Source organism: Sycon ciliatum, chromosome 3, assembly GCF_964019385.1.
Source record: "Sycon ciliatum chromosome 3, ocSycCili1.1, whole genome shotgun sequence".
Classification (NCBI taxonomy): Eukaryota; Metazoa; Porifera; class Calcarea; order Leucosolenida; family Sycettidae; genus Sycon; species Sycon ciliatum.
The window spans coordinates 13,663,847-13,681,897 of NC_088645.1; the positions used below are offsets into that span (position 1 = coordinate 13,663,847).

Below are 18,051 nucleotides of genomic sequence, written 5' to 3' on the forward strand. Positions count from 1 at the left end.
TTAGGGTAGTAGGCCGTAGCCAGATGTGAACCGGAATGCAGACGAAACTAGGAGCAACAACAGGGAGACAGACCCCAGGAGGAAAAGTGATTGCATTGCACCACTTGGGACCGTCAGATTAATTTCTCTGGACCGAGCCAGCCGGGAAAAAACCCTCGCGCCGACGAACGCACGAATGAGGGAAAAGACCGGGTGTATAACCCCAAGTGGTAATATGGCAGCATTAAACTGGCACAACATATCTACAGCCAAGAAAGAAAGGGAAAAAGACGGGCAGACATGAAACGTGGGAGGGTGGGGACACTGGTGAGACATAAAAAACTGACTGAAGAAGTCAGGCAAAAAGAACAGCAACAAAAAGAGAAAACACCAGATTCCATATTCGCAAGAAACAAAATTTTGTTGCGCGAGAAATCATTTCTAACCTCACTCGCTCCGCTCGGCCGGCGAGAAATATATCTTCTGTCCCTATCATCAGTGGAGTACGGAATTAAAGGTAGCCAATGAAAGTAACTGGAGTTAAATCATCAAGCAGGGGTATGGACACACATCAGGGATACTAAAATAAATGGGATACAACAAAGTAGGAAGGCTAGCAAGCGAGTTGACAATTATCACATGACAAAGTGTAGAAGAACATAATCATCAAGGTTATCCCTGGTTGGCGTTGCTTGGGTAGCCTTCCGCTTGCCCATAGCGACAGGAACCTCATCAGGGTCGCTGTTCGAAGACGAATCCCGGGTGGCAGCATCCAGTTTTTGCTGAAGCAGAGAATAGAAAATGACCAAGCATGGTCAGTGATACCCAGGGACACTCGAGAGCACGAGGCTACACCATGTGAACCACAGGTGATTATTATACACGCTGCGAAATATTTCAACATCAACGATGTACATGTTGTATTGGGCCAGACATTACAGTTCACAATTCACACATTCAATGGAAATTGAGTTTCTTCGAAAAGCAATACATCCTCGAACACCAGTATGCCTCCTCAGGCTCTTACTGTCTTTGGCGACGCACTAGAGGCCAGTACATGTATGACACAGGTTCGTCTTAATATCGGTATATACAAGCTAGAAGATGCGTTTCTCGACGTGCTCTGACTTCGATCTACGTAGAATGTATCTACGTAACCGCGCAGGATTTCCCAATGCGTTCCTCGAGAGGGGTAGTGATGTGGTGTATCTTATGTCGAAGGCTGCATGAACTAATGAAGCCTATCTTTACAGTTCCAGCAGTTTATCGTGTGACAGACTCTGATGCGATGCTAGGATTTATGTGGATGTTCGATAAAAGGGAGTAATTAGAGGGCTGTGAGCTAGGATGAAATGGGATTTCATTAGGGTTTCCACGGGTGTCCTGTTGGTATAGTTGGCAACTTGTATGATACATAATGGTGAGTAATGAGAGTGCAAACACAACTTAAGCCATTAATTACCTTGATTGCACTAGCGCTTCCTCTGCGGGTAGCTGCAATGCGTTCCAAATGCCTCTCCCTCTTGGTGGCTGATGCTTCGGTAGCCCATGTTACCTGTGGATCGGGTGATGTGTTGCACTGACGGGGATGCCTTGGGCTTGAATGTATGTTTTCCAGTAGCCGAGGTGAAGCCCTCGTCGTCTGAGGAGGTGTGAGCTGCTTTGCCACGTAGACGAGCAGGGAAACACGGAGTCCCTTGGGCGTTAGCTGATGGCTTGGGCTTGAATGTATGTTTTCCAGTAGCCGAGGTGAAGCCCTCGTCGTCTGGGGAGGTGTGAGCTGCTTTGCCACGTAGACGAGCAGGGAAACCAGGAGTCCCTTGGGCGTTATCTGATGGCTGTGCCTTCAGTGGAGCTGTATTCGGAGTCTCCTGCTGAACGTCATGTGTGGTGGAAGTCGTGGAATCCTTGCCGCCAGACGTGTCCATGTCGACCTGCTGCACTGGTCCGTGGTAACTGTTGCGATCTCTAGGCTTGGCATTCACACGCGGGCGAGTATCTCTCGTTCTTGCACCAATCTGTTGCCGGGATTCTTGATCAGCACTGTCTATAGGAGCTGGAATTCTACAATTGCCTCGATAGCACTGCTGGACTATTCTAACTGCAGTATTCAGAGACACTCTGTGGCCCACTGAAATATAGACGGGTGTTGATCCACCTTTGTTGACGCTGGCTACTCCAATGATGCCGGTCTTGCCCTTTCCAATCACTGGAGCCGTGCCTCTGTTTTGGCAAAGGTGTTTGATATTGTCCTGCGGATGCCAAAAGGGTCAAAAAGACGCAAGTGTTAAACTTTCAACAGGGACAGATGATTATCACTGGGACCAAATCCTAAGCTAAGTACTTTTCACTTGCTATCCCCTCCATCTACGAAAATTTCGCTCAGTTGCACGACAGGAATAATAATGAATTACAGCCAATACTGTGCGAATTGGGCATCATCACGGCAAAGATAAAGAAGTAGATGCGAGTATTCCTAACGAATGTTCCAGGGCAAGAACATAGAGAAGTCTTCACTTACTTCTCGGAATTGTCGCTCACTTCGGGCTTGAACCGCTGGAATAAGAAGTTTTTTGGCTACACCAATGGTGGGCACGTCAGCCACAACTCCTAGATGGCTGGCTGAGCCACAGCCTCTGTGGTGCAAAATTCCATTGCCATCCACCAAAAGCACCTGTGGCTTCCACTGGGGGTGTTCCTTCTTAAGTGTCTCCAGCAACGTGACATAATGCTCGACTTCTCGATACGCCAAAAAGCCGGATTTGTATGGTACGGTTATTTTGACGGGAATCTTAAATGTATGCATGTGTTGCATGGTACCGTAGTTATATAGCGATAGCGCAGCCACGGCCGTCTGGTTGTCGTTGCTGCTGAACGAAATATCAAGTCCACCAATGATGTTAATTGACGACCTCAGGGTTGCTCCTGGGCGACCGAATCGATCCTCTTCGATGATACTACATCGGATATTCCGCTGAATCCTGTGTGAACCAGACATATAGAAACCAAATGGAAGAAATAACGAAGACAAAACAGCATATGTATCACTGGGTGGATGGGTTACAACATAAGAGTGGGTGTATCTAGGTCTGTTTCTTGTATGTATGTGTGTATGTAGCGAGACTTGGCAGCAGGATCAAGATCACGATGTATGTATGCAAGTATGTATGTATGTACTAAAGTATGTTTGTATGTATGTTTGTATTTATGTATGTACTTCCTCCGTTAACAAAAACGTCGTGATGGATTTTGATGGATATGAAAACGCTTAGAACAGGTCAAGAACAGTTTGTATCGACTGCAAATCACTGGACGAAGGTGATTCGGCCTATGTACAGCGTCTTTACAAGAGAAACTGTTGGCGGAATGAGCAGAGAGTTCAGTTTGCGTCGCTTTCGCTCGATTCATTTTTGACCTGCGTCGCTGTCGTCATCTGCTGCACGCGAGTCGTCATCTGCTGTACGCGAGTCGTCATCTCTCTCGAGTCGTTGTTCAGCTCGTTTCAGCCTTGCCTCGGCTTCTTTGATCACACTCCGCTGACTTTGATGTCGCCATCGTTCAGGTAAGTTGGCTTTCAAGCTGCGTGATCCGCCGCGATGGCGATTACTCGTTTCCATCCGGGAGTCGTGAAAATATTTTACGACCCCCTGGTTTCATCTTCGCTCTCCAGAACTCCGCGAAACGAGGAGTAAAGGCACAGCCAAACTGATTCCACTTTCTCTAATGGATACCAGCACTGAACGGCAGCGGCTAGCAAGTCCAGTCGACTTTCTTTAGCCACGAGACTTGCATCAGACTGCAGACTTCTGAAAGAATACATGGTCATCAGCATTCGAATCTGGGCTTTGCGCAGGTTGAACAAGAACTTGAGTTCAGAATTATTTTCATTGAGCCGTGCGATCGGAGAAGCTCCTTGTTCACTCGCTCATTGTGTGGGCTCGCTGCTCCGTTTTATCGCTCTCTAGTCTATCACTCTCCAACTTACTCAGCGCTAAAGTGGTAGAGAGGCCAAGCAGCGCAATATCCCCTCGGAGAAGTGGTATTTCAGTTTCGCTCGCCATGACTGTCATCACCTATGTTTCCACAGCGCAACCATCGATTCCGCTCGGCTTGTTGTGAAAGGTCGCTTTCCTTCCATCGTACCTCTGTCATGGCATGCCAGGGAAGGCCAAGAAAGTGATTGCGACTCATTTCACGGCAGTTTGTGCCCAAATCAGCCCCTCAGAATTCCATCACGAAGTTTTTGTTCACGGAGGAAGTATGTATGTATACTTAGGTACCTCCATAAGAGCACAATCTTTTTGCACAGATTACTTCTGTCTTTGGCGCTCATGACACAAAGGCAACATTCGGTTGAGGCTGTGTTGTTTTCGCTGGATTACACTAGGCGCGGTAAACTTCGATATAGAAGACTGGAACTGGTTCACTGCGCCGGTGTGAATTCCTACCACCAGTGTTTCTTCTTTCCAGTTTGGAACTGCGCAGGTTGCCTAGGTTTCAATGGAGATTTTTTGTGTGCTCCTCGTAAATTTTGAATGTACTTATACTAGTAGGCCAAAGTCTGCGCAGCCTTGGCCGTAAAGTTTTCTTGCGTACCCTTTAGTTGTCTATTTTCGGACCTATGTCGGCATCCTGGTTGAGCAGTGGAGAGGAGGAGTCTCTTTCTCTAGGATTCCTTTGGCCGACCCCGTTACGGCCTGGTTAAAAGGGTGACGCTGAGCAAAAGTTCCATTCTAAACTAAGTTACATTTACCGTTATGCAGATTATTATTATGTCTAGGTGATAACCCGCGATTGCTGGCTATGTGCATACTTGCCTATTTGATTTGGGATGTAAAATTACTTGTAAAATAGATTGGATGAATAGTAAATGGATAGAAAATAGGAAATTAGGCAATTCAAATCAGGTAAGATCATTGCCAATCTAACTTCACCTTGAAAGCTGTCTTTCATACAAAGCCTGACTCCTATAACTACATGACTGTAGCAGAGATTTGGTTTTCTGTAGAACAAGTGATCATACTTATGCATAAACGTACCTTGACCACTGCTCCATCTGTTTGCCAGAAACACGAGGCTCCTTTCCCGCCATGTTTGAAACTTCAGCTGGGAGAGGAGTTGTGCACGTTCAGTTGAGCCCACCAGTAAGATCGCTCACAGTTCTAGAGAAGAACCGCAGAACCCGAAAACGTCTGAATACTACCACTGAGGATTTTGATAACGTTTGATTCAGATGGACGAAACAAAAATTGAACCAGGTCAGGCAACCTCAATGACATGCCACCAGAGCCACGAGACACAAAACTCGAAGCGTCTTCGTCTAGAATGTCTTGCAAAATGACAGTGACAGTGAAATGACTAGCTTTTTATACCCTACTACTACTGTCGTGGACATATGGTCGCACGTCTAGCGGTCCCAGAGCGCTGGCTATGCAGCCCTGGATAAGCGGTACACGCATGCAAGCGCGCTAGCGCGCTGCATGCAGCGTGCATGACTAGCATCGGAGTTACTTGTGCACTGCACGCAGTGTTCTCTATGCGCTGAGCCCGCGCCGCTGGCCCCGGTCAATCGACTGGATTTCCATGTCCGCTACAGTAGTACTTGAGTGAGTACGAGGATTAACTATAGCTGCTAGTATAAGTGGGTTCCCCACAGGCCGTTCATGTTTGACGTGATTGATTTTATTTGGATTCGCGAGACCAAACGAGCAGGAGTGCTCAATAACAGGGTAGCGAATGGTTGAGTTGTGCTATGTGACAATGTTGTGTGTGCGTGGGGTGGTGGTCGTGGGGGGGGGGGGGGGGGGGGTTAAGCTGCGGAGGCCCAATACAATGTAAGGGGAGGGGAGGAGAGGAGGCCAGCGGGGAGTCAAATTCAGAAGAGGGAGGAGAGAATAGCTGAAGTACACGGTTACTGTGCGAATTCAAATAAACCAAACAAACTGCAAAACAAGTACATATCTCACGAGAATAAAGACAGTGACGTTACAGCTACTCTCGTTTCTACGTAAGGTGCTTTGTATAAGATGTACCAACGCGTGGTAGCCGCGTGCTGTATAACAAGTATAACTATAAGTGGGTTCCCCATAGGCCTTTGAAGTTTGACGTCACAGCTTCTTGACAATGCGTAGTTACTTGGCCCGCCAAGTGCCAAGTGATGACAAACGAAAGTCGAGTCACCAAGTACCTGCGCTTGACGTGTTTCTAGTGTACTTCTAGTGCCAGCAGCATGCAGTGAACACAGCTACAGCATCATTTTGACCGCTGAGGAGCGCGCGAGCAAGATTATTAATTTTATTTCAAACAATAAATTAAACTGCTACTTGTAGCCGAGCTTGTAGTTTTCGCTTTATAGAGAAGGAGAAGCGTAGCTGATTTTTTTGCTTGGCCACTGCTGTGCCTGTACTGTCGCTCGGCTTTACATGTACATTTACATGTACATGTAGTAGCCGGCCAAGAAACAATGATGGGTCACGGTCTCCGTTATTTCCATCGCAACGATTGCTGATTTCTTTTAGTTCTGAGACCAACCAACTCGGGGCTCGTTTCCTTGTCCAGCGGCAAGCGAAAATCAAAACTCGTATCTCTCAAGTGCTGGTAAACACTCAGCAAGAAAACACTGCAAGATGGCTTTAGACCGAAGGCGAAACTTCTTGAAGTATAACAAAATTTGAAATCGCGATCTTGCACCAGAGCGCCCCAGTCAAAGTGATGCTGTTACCACGGGAAACACCACAATCGCAGGTAACGCGACTTTTGTTTGTCACCACTTGGCCTTGTAATAATACTATTGTAACCACGTGTAACTACGAGTTTTCAGGCAGCGTGACGTAGGCACTTCGACAGCTTAATTCACATCAATAAACAACGGGGTGTTCACGTCAGATTAATTAAGGGAGCTTAGTACTATTAGTACAGTCATGGTGTTAGATGGTTGTTGTAAGGTCACTGTTTCCGAAGACGGTGTTCTCCGCCTTAGAACTTGTTTCATGCATGCTGTCAAATCAACAACGACTACAGTCATATAAGTACATGATTGTACTTCTACGCCCTCATCGAAATCTGGGTATTTCGGGCAAAATTTCACGATTGAAAAACATTAAATCCCGCGTGTACCGGGCGCGGGCCGCGGGCCGGTCGTGCGTGACCTGGAGAAGGTTTTTTTGCGAGAAAAAAGACGTCTTCAAAAGTTTATTTTGCGAGAATCTGCCACATGCGTGTTAAAACCCAATGGCGTCACGATTTATTGAAAGTGGCATAGTTGGTTGTACAGTACAGGTGTTCAAAACCATTTGAACTACAAGTACATGTATAGCCTTCATCTTCTTTGGCATGCTCTCTTTCCATAGTCCTTAGCTTTTCTTTGTTGCGAGCTGTTGTGAGCATGTCAAAAAGAAGACGAACACTTTGGAGTTCAAAATTAATGGTTTTGAACCCTCGTACCAACTACATGTATACCACTTTCAATAAATCGTGACGCCATTTTGTTTCAATGCGCATATCGCGGATTCTCGCAAAAGAACCTTTTGAAGACGACTTTTTCTCAGCCCGCGCCCGGTACCCGCGGACAAATGTTTCCAAACGCGAAATATTGCGTGAAATCAATCTCGGATTTCGATGGATTCGCAGAAGGACATTGTGCGTTCTACTAGGCCCCCTTGATCTGACGTCAACACCCCTTTGTTTATTGATGTATATGCGCAACCCACTTCTGCTACTACTAGAACTACAGCTGTGCACAATAGGCTCCGGCGGATTATTCTCGCGAAATCAAGGAATTTTGCTTTCATGGATTCTTGCATTATGGTCGTAAAATCCTCATATTTTGCTTCAGCACCCGGGATATACATGTGCATTCACTTTGTTGTACTTAAGGAGCCTCAAAGTTCAGGAAATTGTGCCTTTTTCGTACTTGCAAGTTGCAAGTGGCCATAAGTACGACAAATAACATGTACATGAGTATCCCCATACCAAGGTATCCATGCATGTAAGAGCCTAAGCGGTCAACAAGGAAAAGAGAAAACAATACTTCCTCTATTCATTACTTGATTTCTTTTGTGCTTCAGTAAAAATATTATTTCATTGCCAAATTAGTTTGAGTTACCTTGGAAAATTATCATGTTCAACTGTCTTCGTAATCATCATACTCGTCCAACCGATGTCACCCTGGGCCTCACCCTGCGAATAATCAGCTTATCTCGCCCGTAGCTCCACTTCTCCTTCCATCATGACCGAACAAGAGCAATATCCGTAGCCTGCCGTCATATCATGGCTGCTAAAATCCAGACTGGTCATGACTTCGTAACATGCATAATGTACAAATGTAATGTACGAGTACCGGTAAATGTTCACGTAGTTTTGCGGACTACCCGTCACTATCCCTTCCGCCCCGGGATACCTGATGAAGGCTGATTCACTGGCATCTTCTCCTACATGTACTGTGCCAGTGTGAGAAAGAACTTTGCAGAAGAGGAGTTCGAGCATACAATATTGTATTGCCATGATTTCTACCCTGCTTTTCATTCAAAACACTATCTGCATGACCTCCAAACGCTTTGCCATGCAGACCACCAGCTCTGATCAGGCGCATTGTACACAATTGTATAGCCTACATACTAGAACCGTGGTAAAATCGTGTAGTTATGCTCCTACCTCCGAGAGGATGCTATATTTTGCTCCAAATTTTCAACCACCAAATTATGCCAAGAATCATGCCGACATTATCCGCCGGTGCCTATGGCACAAACACCCAGCCTCTGACGTGTTATTAGATTCAATACCTACTTGTAGAGTAGGCTATACAAAAAGCTAGTCATTTCACTGTCACTGTCATTTTGCAAAGCAATCTAGAGGAAGATGCTTCAACTTTTGTGCCACTTGCCTTTGGTGGCATTTCATTGACAGAAATTGCCGAACTACTTGGTTTCAATTTGTTTTGTCACCTTGAATTGAACTTTACATCAGTTGAGGATCCTTTGCGGGAATTCCAGGCCACTAGTGTTGAGGCGATATTCGCCATCCTCGTGAAACTCGATGCTCGTAAAGCTGAGGGCGGCGACAGTATTCCGGCATTCATCCTGAAGCATTGTCCAGCAGCCCTCGCCCCGTCGCTATCCATATTAATTAATGCATCCCTTTCGTCTGGAATGGTGCCCTTCTCCCCGAAGATTGCAAATGTTCGACCCCTATTTAAGTCTAGTGACAAGAACGCATCTCGCAATTACCGTCCCATATCTTTGCTGCCAATAGCATCGAAGATCTTGGAGAAGATAGTCCACAAACGCCTGTGTGACTTCTTACAAACCTATTCACTTTTGCCTGCCAATCAGTTTGCGTACCGGCCACAACACTCCACGGAAGATACCCTGACCTTGGCCATGGACCGCTATCTGTCGTCAGCAGACCACCAGCTACATACTGCCTTTGCTGTTTTCACTATATACCATGGACGTCCATAGCGTCACCAGCCCAGCACACTCCCAGCTGTTTGCGGATGACATCCTTCTCGACACCGCATGCGGATCTGTAGCAACCCTAAATCAAGTGTTATCAGTTGCTGTGTCAAACTTGGCTGACTACCTACACGGGAAAGGCCTGGTTTTAAACCCTGACAAGACGCAGGTCTTAGCCATTGGAGGGTTCATGCCGTGGTACCCTGGAAGTCAACGTTAAGGTGGCAGACTACCCAAAAATTTGCTGAAAAATCGAATTTGTAAATTCATATTGATTGCTACGTCAATTGAAAGAGCATGAATAGCTGCAAATTCTCTGAAAATTGTGTCCCAATCTGACCGGCCGTTCAAGAGTTATGGCCGAAAATGTGCCCTTGCAAGGAAAGATATTTTTGTTGCACGCTGTCATTTGTTAGCAGCACTGTATTTGAATGTGAGCAGACCGTGCGCAACTTGTCGTATCATGGAAACACGTGAAAGTGTGCAGAATTTTGCTCCAAGTCCAAAAAATAAGGTTTTTGAGCCACGAATTGGGCTGCACGGCGGCGGGCGAAGCCCGCCGCCGTGCAGCAGGACTTTTGCCAGCACCCTCGTGACGTTGCAGATATGTGGCTTGATTATTGTCGTTGACGTTGATTTAGTGACTTTGGCAAGTTTGAGTCGTGTCAAGAAGTCAGGTAGGATTCAGTACTAGGCAGTCGTGAAACGTGAGTGGAAGTCTTTGCCGGTTTCTGAGGGTATCCTGGATTTGGTGTGCAGCGCTGTGGAAATTCCTTGCTGTGGAGGTCCCAGCACTGGATGTTGTATCAAATTTACGACCTCGTAGCAAGCACACCCTAAACCTAAAAAAATTCAAAAATTGACTTGGGTCTGTGGGAGTGTGTGAGAGAACGCCCACTCGTTCCGTTGTGACAGATTCCAGGGCCTCGTTGAGGGGCCCTATCCTATCACCCATGGCTGCTTCTGGACTTGTACTAGGTTTGAGTCCCGCGCACGAACAGAATGAGCACGAAAATGTGAAAAAATTGAAAATGCATTTGTTTGGCTCGTGGGTGGCTCGCACAGCGTGGCACTATGCCGGAAATTTGAGTTTTCCGGCCTGGAAAGCCTGTCAGTGAGGCGCAAGAACTTGTAAATCATGTCCTGAGGGCCAGCATAGTGGCAGGAGTGTGTGATCAAAATTTCACTCAAATCCATTGAGAAACACCAAAGTTACGGTCAATTGAATGCCATATGAAATTTATGGGTAGGCTGCCCCCTTAACTGCAACGGGACGCCTCTCACCCAGACCACCACTGTTCGCTTTCGATTCCTGTCTTCGGTGGGACGCGCAGGTCTCCAGCATAGTACGTAAAACTTCGCACAAGCTAACCACCCTGAGAACCATCCGCCCGTCGCTATCTGCACGCCAGTCACTCCTCTTCTATTCTGCCCTTATACTTCCTGACATGCTTAATGGATCAAACGCGTTCTTCTCAGCACTTAAGGCTCAGCAGCGGCACCAGCTCACTGTCCTCGACAAGCGATGTGTTCGCTGCGTAGCCAATCTGCCCTTCCCGTCCCATACCACTCATATACACTCGCCTTGCACTGACCCCTGCAATTGAACGTGCCAAATGCAAACTGCGTTTGCTTATGCACTTAGTCCACACCAGCAGCATCAGCCCTCTTCTGAAAGATAGAGTAGCCCTCCAACCTCCCAGTAACACCCGTGGCAATGACAATTGCAAATACGTTGTTCCACTAACTCGGCGAACATCTGGCGACAGCCGACCATTGGTTTCTGCCGTGAAGCTTTGGAACACCCTGCCACAGGAACTCACGTCCACTCGTCGTCCAACCTCGTTTAAAGGAATGCTGAAAGTGTTTTTCTACGGTTAATATGGCCAAATAGCACCTCCCTCTGGCATAGGACCTCATCTTGCTATTTCTCTCTGATTGTTACTTCGTTCGATTTTGACTTGTAATTACCGGTACAAATACTTCCTATTGACTATTTTCTCATTTTCTCAAGTGCAGCTTTATCGAGCCACACTTTTTATTCTATCGCCATCATAATATTGGGCATCAATGCCCGTTTGGTTTGCGATGTAAAATAAAACTTCAAACAAACAAACAATGTATACATGTAACGCGTTTTTTTGCTAGGTGGAGAATTCAGATGGCTGAGTTCTAAGACATTGTTCTCTGGAATAATTAGTGCTTTTCACTGGCAATAGACTATGGATTTCGGCAATATACAGTCTGTACTGGTGAGATCAACTAAAAATAAATTTCACGGTTCGCGTGAGACTCGGCTGGAAGCCGAGTTTTCCGCATCCGCCGTGGGAACGCCACCACCCTCTAGGATCAAAGGCGCAGATGCAGCGCCTAAACGGTGGGAGGTGAGTAGATCAGACCCACCACCAAGTGGTCAAAGACCGAAATCCCATTAGCTGCATCCATGTGAGATCAACTAAGGTGTGCAAAATTCCTCCAACAGCCGAAGTTTCAAGCAAGGCGTCAAACAAGCGCCATATTTGTGGCAAACAGATAAAGCGCTGGTCAAGGTACGGTTATGCATACATGTCGGTTTGACCTCTTGTTCTACAGAAAACCAAACCTCTACCAATTGTAAGGGTAAGACTAGACATGTACGAAAGCATACAAGGCGACTTGAGACAGTCACGGATCTGGAACTTGATTTGAACTTCATATTTTCTATTCATTTTCGGTTTTAACAACCCTCGAGGAGTTAATAACTTTAATAGAGCTGTAAATAAAATGAAGGCTGCATACATCACGCAACCACAGGTAAGTTTCCTGTTCGATATGTATGTTTATCCTAGTAGTAGTGTAACAGGAATATTATAATCCAGAACCGATGTTCTCGCTCCACATACACAGACATAAGGACATGGACCCAGACCACAGAGGCAGAAGCACACAGAGTGAGGGTAGTAGGCCGTAGCCAGATGTGAACCGGAATGCAGACGAAACTAGGAGCAACAACAGGGAGACAGACCCTAGGAGGAAAAGTGATTGCATTGCACCACTTGGGACCGTCAGATTAATTTCTCTGGACCGAGCCAGCCGGGAAAAAACCCTCGCGCCGACGAACGCACGAATGAGGGAAAAGACCGGGTGTATAACCCCAAGTGGTAATATGGCAGCATTAAACTGGCACAACATATCTACAGCCAAGAAAGAAAGGGAAAAAGACGGGCAGACATGAAACGTGGGAGGGTGGGGACACTGGTGAGACATAAAAAACTGACTGAAGAAGTCAGGCAAAAAGAACAGCAACAAAAAGAGAAAACACCAGATTCCATATTCGGAAGAAAAATAATTTTGTTGCGCGAGAAATCATTTCTAACCTCACTCGCTCCGCTCGGCCGGCGAGAAATATATCTTCTGTCCCTATCATCAGTGGAGTACGGAATTAAAGGTAGCCAATGAAAGAAACTGGAGTTAAATCATCAAGCAGGGGTATGGACACACATCAGGAATACTAAAATAAATGGGATACAACAAAGTAGGAAGGCTAGCAAGCGAGTTGACAATTATCACATGACAAAGTGTAGAAGAACATAATCATCAAGGTTATCCCTGGTTGGCGTTGCTTGGGTAGCCTTCCGCTTGCCCATAGCGACAGGAACCTCATCAGGGTCGCTGTTCGAAGACGAATCCCGGGTGGCAGCATCCAGTTTTTGCTGAAGCAGAGAATAGAAAATGACCAAGCATGGTCAGTGATACCCAGGGACACTCGAGAGCACGAGGCTACACCATGTGAACCACAGGTGATTATTATACACGCTGCGAAATATTTCAACATCAACGATGTACATGTTGTATTGGGCCAGACATTACAGTTCACAATTCACACATTCAATGGAAATTGAGTTTCTTCGAAAAGCAATACATCCTCGAACACCAGTATGCCTCCTCAGGCTCTTACTGTCTTTGGCGACGCACTAGAGGCCAGTACATGTATGACACAGGTTCGTCTTAATATCGGTATATACAAGCTAGAAGATGCGTTTCTCGACGTGCTCTGACTTCGATCTACGTAGAATGTATCTACGTAACCGCGCAGGATTTCCCAATGCGTTCCTCGAGAGGGGTGGTGATGTGGTGTATCTTATGTCGAAGGCTGAATGAACTAATGAAGCCTATCTTTACAGTTCCAGCAGTTTATCGTGTGACAGACTCTGATGCGATGCTAGGATTTATGTGGATGTTCGATAAAAGGGAGTAATTAGAGGGCTGTGAGCTAGGATGAAATGGGATTTCATTAGGGCTTCCACGGGTGTCCTGTTGGTATAGTTGGCAACTTGTATGATACATAATGGTGAGTAATGAGGGTGCAAACACAACTTAAGCCATTAATTACCTTGATTGCACTAGCGCTTCCTCTGCGGGTAGCTGCAATGCGTTCCAAATGCCTCTCCCTCTTGGTGGCTGATGCTTCGGTAGCCCATGTTACCTGTGGATCGGGTGATGTGTTGCACTGACGGGGATGCCTTGGGCTTGAATGTATGTTTTCCAGTAGCCGAGGTGAAGCCCTTGTCGTCTGAGGAGGTGTGAGCTGCTTTGCCACGTAGACGAGCAGGGAAACACGGAGTCCCTTGGGCGTTAGCTGATGGCTTGGGCTTGAATGTATGTTTTCCAGTAGCCGAGGTGAAGCCCTCGTCGTCTGGGGAGTTGTGAGCTGCTTTGCCACGTAGACGAGCAGGGAAACCAGGAGTCCCTTGGGCGTTATCTGATGGCTGTGCCTTCAGTGGAGCTGTATTCGGAGTCTCCTGCTGAACGTCATGTGTGGTGGAAGTCGTGGAATCCTTGCCGCCAGACGTGTCCATGTCGACCTGCTGCACTGGTCCGTGGTAACTGTTGCGATCTCTAGGCTTGGCATTCACACGCGGGCGAGTATCTCTCGTTCTTGCACCAATCTGTTGCCGGGATTCTTGATCAGCACTGTCTATAGGAGCTGGAATTCTACAATTGCCTCGATAGCACTGCTGGACTATTCTAACTGCAGTATTCAGAGACACTCTGTGGCCCACTGAAATATAGACGGGTGTTGATCCACCTTTGTTGACGCTGGCTACTCCAATGATGCCGGTCTTGCCCTTTCCAATCACTGGAGCCGTGCCTCTGTTTTGGCAAAGGTGTTTGATATTGTCCTGCGGATGCCAAAAGGGTCAAAAACACGCAAGTGTTAAACTTTCAACAGGGACAGATGATTATCACTGGGACCAAATCCTAAGCTAAGTACTTTTCACTTGCTATCCCCTCCATCTACGAAAATTTCGCTCAGTTGCACGACAGGAATATTAATGAATTACAGCCAATACTGTGCGAAATGGGCATCATCACGGCAAAGATAAAGAAGTAGATGCGAGTATTCCTAACGAATGTTCCAGGGCAAGAACATAGAGAAGTCTTCACTTACTTCTCGGAATTGTCGCTCACTTCGGGCTTGAACCGCTGGAATAAGAAGTTTTTTGGCTACACCAATGGTGGGCACGTCAGCCACAACTCCTAGATGGCTGGCTGAACCACAGCCTCTGTGGTGCAAAATTCCATTGCCATCCACCAAAAGCACCTGTGGCTTCCACTGGGGGTGTTCCTTCTTAAGTGTCTCCAGCAACGTGACATAATGCTCGACTTCTCGATACGCCAAAAAGCCGGATTTGTATGGTACGGTTATTTTGACGGGAATCTTAAATGTATGCATGTGTTGCATGGTACCGTAGTTATATAGCGATAGCGCAGCCACGGCCGTCTGGTTGTCGTTGCTGCTGAACGAAATATCAAGTCCACCAATGATGTTAATTGACGACCTCAGGGTTGCTCCTGTGCGACCGAATCGATCCTCTTCGATGATACTACATCGGATATTCCGCTGAATCCTGTGTGAACCAGACATATAGAAACCAAATGGAAGAAATAACGAAGACAAAACAGCATATGTATCACTGGGTGGATGGGTTACAATATAAGAGTGGGTGTATCTAGGTCTGTTTCTTGTATGTATGTGTGTATGTAGCGAGACTTGGCAGCAGGATCAAGATCACGATGTACATGTATGTATGCAAGTATGTATGTATGTACTAAAGTATGTTTGTATGTATGTTTTGTATTTATGTATGTATGTATGTATGTATATTTAGGTACCTCCATAAGAGCACAATCTTTTTGCACAGATTACTTCTGTCTTTGGCGCTCATGAAACAAAGGCAACATTCGGTTGAGGCTGTGTTGTTTTCGCTGGATTACACTAGGCGCGGTAAACTTCGATATAGAAGACTGGAACTGGTTCACTGCGCCGGTGTGAATTCCTACCACCAGTGTTTCTTCTTTCCAGTTTGGAACTGCGCAGGTTGCCTAGGTTTCAATGGAGATTTTTTGTGTGCTCCTCGTAAATTTTGAATGAATTTATACTAGTAGGCCAAAGTCTGCGCAGCCTTGGCGTAAAGTTTTCTTGCGTACCCTTTAGTTGTCTATTTTCGGACCTATGTCGGCATCCTGGTTGAGCAGTGGAGAGGAGGAGTCTCTTTCTCTAGGATTCCTTTGGCCGACTCCGTTACGGCCTGGTTAAAAGGGTGACGCTGAGCAAAAGTTCCATTCTAAACTAAGTTACATTTACCGTTATGCAGATTATTATTATGTCTAGGTGATAACCCGCGATTGCTGGCTATGTGCATACTTGCCTATTTGATTTGGGATGTAAAATTACTTGTAAAATAGATTGGATGAATAGTAAATGGATAGAAAATAGGAAATTAGGAAATTCAAATCAGGTAAGATCATTGCCAATCTAACTTCACCTTGAAAGCTGCCTTTCATACAAAGCCTGACTCCTATAACTACATGACTGTAGCAGAGATTTGGTTTTCTGTAGAACAAGTGATCATACTTATGCATAAACGTACCTTGACCACTGCTCCATCTGTTTGCCAGAAACACGAGGCTCCTTTCCCGCCATGTTTGAAACTTCAGCCGAGAGAGGAGTTGTGCACGGTTCAGTTGAGCCCACCAGTAAGATCGCTCACAGTTCTAGAGAAGAATCGCAGAACCCGAAAACGTCTGAATACTACCACTGAGGATTTTGATAACGTTTGATTCAGATGGACGAAACAAAAATTGAACCAGGTCAGGCAACCTCAATGACATGCCACCAGAGCCACGAGACACAAAACTCGAAGCGTCTTCGTCTAGAATGTCTTGCAAAATGACAGTGACAGTGAAATGACTAGCTTTTTATACCCTACTACTACTGTCGTGGACATATGGTCGCACGTCTAGCGGTCCCAGAGCGCTGGCTATGCAGCCCTGGATAAGCGGTACACGCGTGCAAGCGCGCTAGCGCGCTGCATGCAGCGTGCATGACTAGCATCGGAGTTACTTGTGCACTGCACGCAGTGTTCTCTATGCGCTGAGCCCGCGCCGCTGGCCCGGCCCGGTCAATCGACTGGATTTCCATGTCCGCTACAGTAGTACTTGAGTGAGTACGAGGATTAAATAGCTGCTAGTATAAGTGGGTTCCCCACAGGCCGTTCAAGTTTGACGTGATTAATTTTATTTGGATTCGCGAGACCAAACGAGCAGGAGTGCTCAATAACAGGGTAGCGAATGGTTGAGTTGTGCTATGTGACAATGTTGTGTGTGCGTGGGGTGGTGGTCGTGGGGGGGGGGGGGGTTAAGCTGCGGAGGCCCAATACAATGTAAGGGGATGGGAGGAGAGGAGGCCAGCGGGGAGTCAAATTCAGAAGAGGGAGGAGAGAATAGCTGAAGTACACGGTTACTGTGCGAATTCAAATAAACCAAACCAACTGCAAAACAAGTACACATCTCACGAGAATAAAGAGAGTGACGTCACAGCTACTCTTGTTTTTTCGTAAGGTGCTCGGTATTAGATGTACCAACGCGTGGTAGCCGCGTGCTGTATAACAAGTATAACTATAAGTGGGTTCCCCATAGGCCTTTGAAGTTTGACGTCACAGCTTCTTGACAATGCGTAGTTACTTGGCCCGCCAAGTGCCAAGTGATGACAAACGAAAGTCGAGTCACCTAGTACCTGCGTTTGACGTGTTTCTAGTACTTCTAGTGCCAGCAGCATGCAGTGAACACAGCTACAGCATCATTTTGACTGCTGAGGAGCGCGCGAGCAAGATTTTTATTTCAAACAATAAATTAAACTGCTACTTGTAGCCGAGCTTGTAGTTTTCGCTTTATAGAGAAGGAGAAGCGTAGCTGATTTTTTTGCTTGGCCACTGCTGTGCCTGTACTGTCGTTCGGCTTTACATGTACATGTACATGTACATGTACATGTAGTAGCCGGCCAAGAAACAATGATGGGTCACGGTCTCCGTTATTTCCATCGCAACGATTGCTGATTTCTTTTAGCTCTGAGACCAACCAACTCGGGGCTCGTTTCCTTGTCCAGCGGCAAGCGAAAATCAAAACTCGTATCTCTCAAGTGCTGGTAAACACTCAGCAAGAAAACACTGCAAGATGGCTTTAGACCGAAGGCGAAACTTCTTGAACTTGAAGTATAACAAAATTTGAAATCGCGATCTTGCACCAGAGCGCCCCAGTCAAAGTGATGCTGTTACCACGGGAAACACCACAATCGCAG

The 18,051-nt window shown here is 46.4% G+C and overlaps 2 protein-coding genes across 2 annotated transcripts; both read right to left on the reverse strand.

The window, feature by feature from the left end:
- LOC135811485 (endonuclease V-like) lies at positions 1-5,380 on the reverse strand. The gene is made up of 4 exons (XM_065324724.1): positions 5,019-5,380; positions 2,501-2,960; positions 1,442-2,231; positions 1-761 (listed from the first exon to the last, which is right to left on the reverse strand). The coding sequence occupies exons 1-3, from the start codon at positions 5,069-5,071 to the stop codon at positions 1,452-1,454; spliced, it is 1,293 nt and encodes a 430-aa protein (XP_065180796.1). The 5' UTR covers positions 5,072-5,380; the 3' UTR covers positions 1-761; positions 1,442-1,451.
- Positions 5,381-12,362: 6,982 nt separating this feature from the next.
- Positions 12,363-16,682, reverse strand: LOC135811486 (endonuclease V-like). Its single transcript, XM_065324725.1, has 4 exons — positions 16,346-16,682; positions 14,863-15,322; positions 13,804-14,593; positions 12,363-13,123 (listed from the first exon to the last, which is right to left on the reverse strand). The coding sequence occupies exons 1-3, from the start codon at positions 16,396-16,398 to the stop codon at positions 13,814-13,816; spliced, it is 1,293 nt and encodes a 430-aa protein (XP_065180797.1). The 5' UTR covers positions 16,399-16,682; the 3' UTR covers positions 12,363-13,123; positions 13,804-13,813.
- Positions 16,683-18,051: the final 1,369 nt, after the last annotated feature.

What these genes read in the sequence shown, in the direction of transcription:
- LOC135811485 (XM_065324724.1), bottom strand. Translation starts at nt 5,071, where the DNA reads ATGGCGGGAAAGGAGCCTCGTGTTTCTGGCAAACAGATGGAGCAGTGG. An exon ending in CAGATGGAGCAGTGGTCAAG is followed by an intron (nt 2,961 to 5,018) that starts GTACGTTTATGC and finishes TGGTTCACACAG; the next exon opens with GATTCAGCGGAATATCCGAT. An exon ending in GTGAGCGACAATTCCGAGAA is followed by an intron (nt 2,232 to 2,500) that starts GTAAGTGAAGAC and finishes TGGCATCCGCAG; the next exon opens with GACAATATCAAACACCTTTG.
- LOC135811486 (XM_065324725.1), bottom strand. Translation starts at nt 16,398, where the DNA reads ATGGCGGGAAAGGAGCCTCGTGTTTCTGGCAAACAGATGGAGCAGTGG. An exon ending in CAGATGGAGCAGTGGTCAAG is followed by an intron (nt 15,323 to 16,345) that starts GTACGTTTATGC and finishes TGGTTCACACAG; the next exon opens with GATTCAGCGGAATATCCGAT. An exon ending in GTGAGCGACAATTCCGAGAA is followed by an intron (nt 14,594 to 14,862) that starts GTAAGTGAAGAC and finishes TGGCATCCGCAG; the next exon opens with GACAATATCAAACACCTTTG.